This window comes from Sinocyclocheilus grahami, unplaced genomic scaffold (genome assembly GCF_001515645.1).
Source record: "Sinocyclocheilus grahami isolate Dianchi unplaced genomic scaffold, SAMN03320097.WGS_v1.1 scaffold14526.1, whole genome shotgun sequence".
In the NCBI taxonomy this organism is placed as follows: domain Eukaryota; kingdom Metazoa; phylum Chordata; class Actinopteri; order Cypriniformes; family Cyprinidae; genus Sinocyclocheilus; species Sinocyclocheilus grahami.
In genome coordinates, this window is record NW_015515373.1 from 3,937 (window position 1) to 5,375 (window position 1,439).

At 34.8% G+C, this 1,439-nt stretch overlaps 1 protein-coding gene across 1 annotated transcript in view; it reads left to right on the forward strand.

Annotated features, from left to right (window-relative positions):
* Positions 1-768, forward strand: part of LOC107579134 (uncharacterized) — a 2,590-nt gene extending 1,822 nt beyond the window's left edge. Inside the window, exons 2-5 of the mRNA XM_016264998.1 lie at positions 81-170; positions 264-384; positions 472-542; positions 670-768. Of these exons, the coding sequence (XP_016120484.1) occupies positions 81-170; positions 264-384; positions 472-542; positions 670-768 (381 nt within the window). The remainder of the gene's footprint in view (positions 1-80; positions 171-263; positions 385-471; positions 543-669) is intronic.
* The last annotated feature ends 671 nt before the right edge of the window (positions 769-1,439 follow it).

Below are 1,439 nucleotides of genomic sequence, written 5' to 3' on the forward strand. Positions count from 1 at the left end.
TAGCATAGTTGGTGTTGCTTAAGACTAACATAAACACACACACTGTTTTTTTCCAAATGAGAAGTCATAGGTATGAAAAGAAAGACTGGGTGAAGAAGAAGTGGAGACCTGGCAAAATCAAACATTCATTTCAGGAGGACAGTTTCAGCTGTGGTGTCTTTGTGATGCTGGTAAATGAGTGGTAAAAGTGGTTTACATAAACACTGTCCTGACCTTTTCCCATATGAGACGGTGTCTGTTACTTTTCACTACTATCCTTTTAGATGGCCAAACAGGTGGTGGAAGAGTTCCCCAAAATTCCTGACAGAATTAATATCACACCCAGCAAGGAGATGATGTGCCACTACAGGAAAAATCTGGCCAAAGACATTTTGCTGGCATCAGGTATAAAGCACTTTGAACAAACCGTTTATTTCCATGTTAGACACAGAGAGATTAATTATAATCCTATCTACATTCTAATAATTGCAGTGTCAAGAGAGGAGTACTGCTCTGTGTGTGGAAAATTAGAAAAAGGCCAAACAGAGGAGCAAATCATCTGGGTATTGACCATGCCATTTCTGCCTACTGGCTACTTGTGTAAAGTGAAAACAAGTGTTCTCACAACTACTTTTTAAAATTCCTACAATTTCTAAATGTATCTAACAACATGTCCTATTTATCTTCCAGATTCAGTGTGAATCATGCAAGAGGTGGTTTCATGTTCCCTGTCTCAACATTAATGTGCCACCAGAAGAACAAGCATGGACTTGTGATTTGTGTGTGTGAGCTATTCAGTTATAGGAGCTTATGCTGAAAGTGTGTTAAAACGGTAAGAAATATGTATTGGCTATTTAAAAGGTTATGTAATTACTTTTGTAGTATTCAGTTTATGTTGCATATTGGTACTACTACCTACTAAAGACCTACTGGTCTTTGCAAATGTCCAATGTGCTTATGTTTTGTTCTATTTCATATTCATTCATACAGTATATTCCTTATGAGTTTAGACAGTACAGTATAATCATTAGGAGTTATCTTTTTTATTTTTAAAGTTTTTGTTACATTGTATTCATATTACTGTCTTACGTTATTCTCAGTCACTCAAGGATTATTCATTTATATTTTTTGTAATGGTTAGTTTCATTTATAATGTGCTTATTCCATTGATGTGGTATATTTTTCTTCATTTGACATGTAAAAGGTACATTTGGTTATGCTAAAGGGATGTTTGAGCAAAATGTTGGAAACAATGTATGGCAAAAAAAAAAAAAAATGTATATATGCAAGGATGTACTATGTGCTGTATGTTAAGATCTGTTATTTGTTGCTGATTGATATTTGAAGATGGCAAGCTCTGCAGATTTTTCTCAAAGGATGTGAAACCACATTCGCATCTGTATTGTTAAATTATCTTATTTATATCACCTCATTGTCATGTCATGCTGACCCAGCTTGGA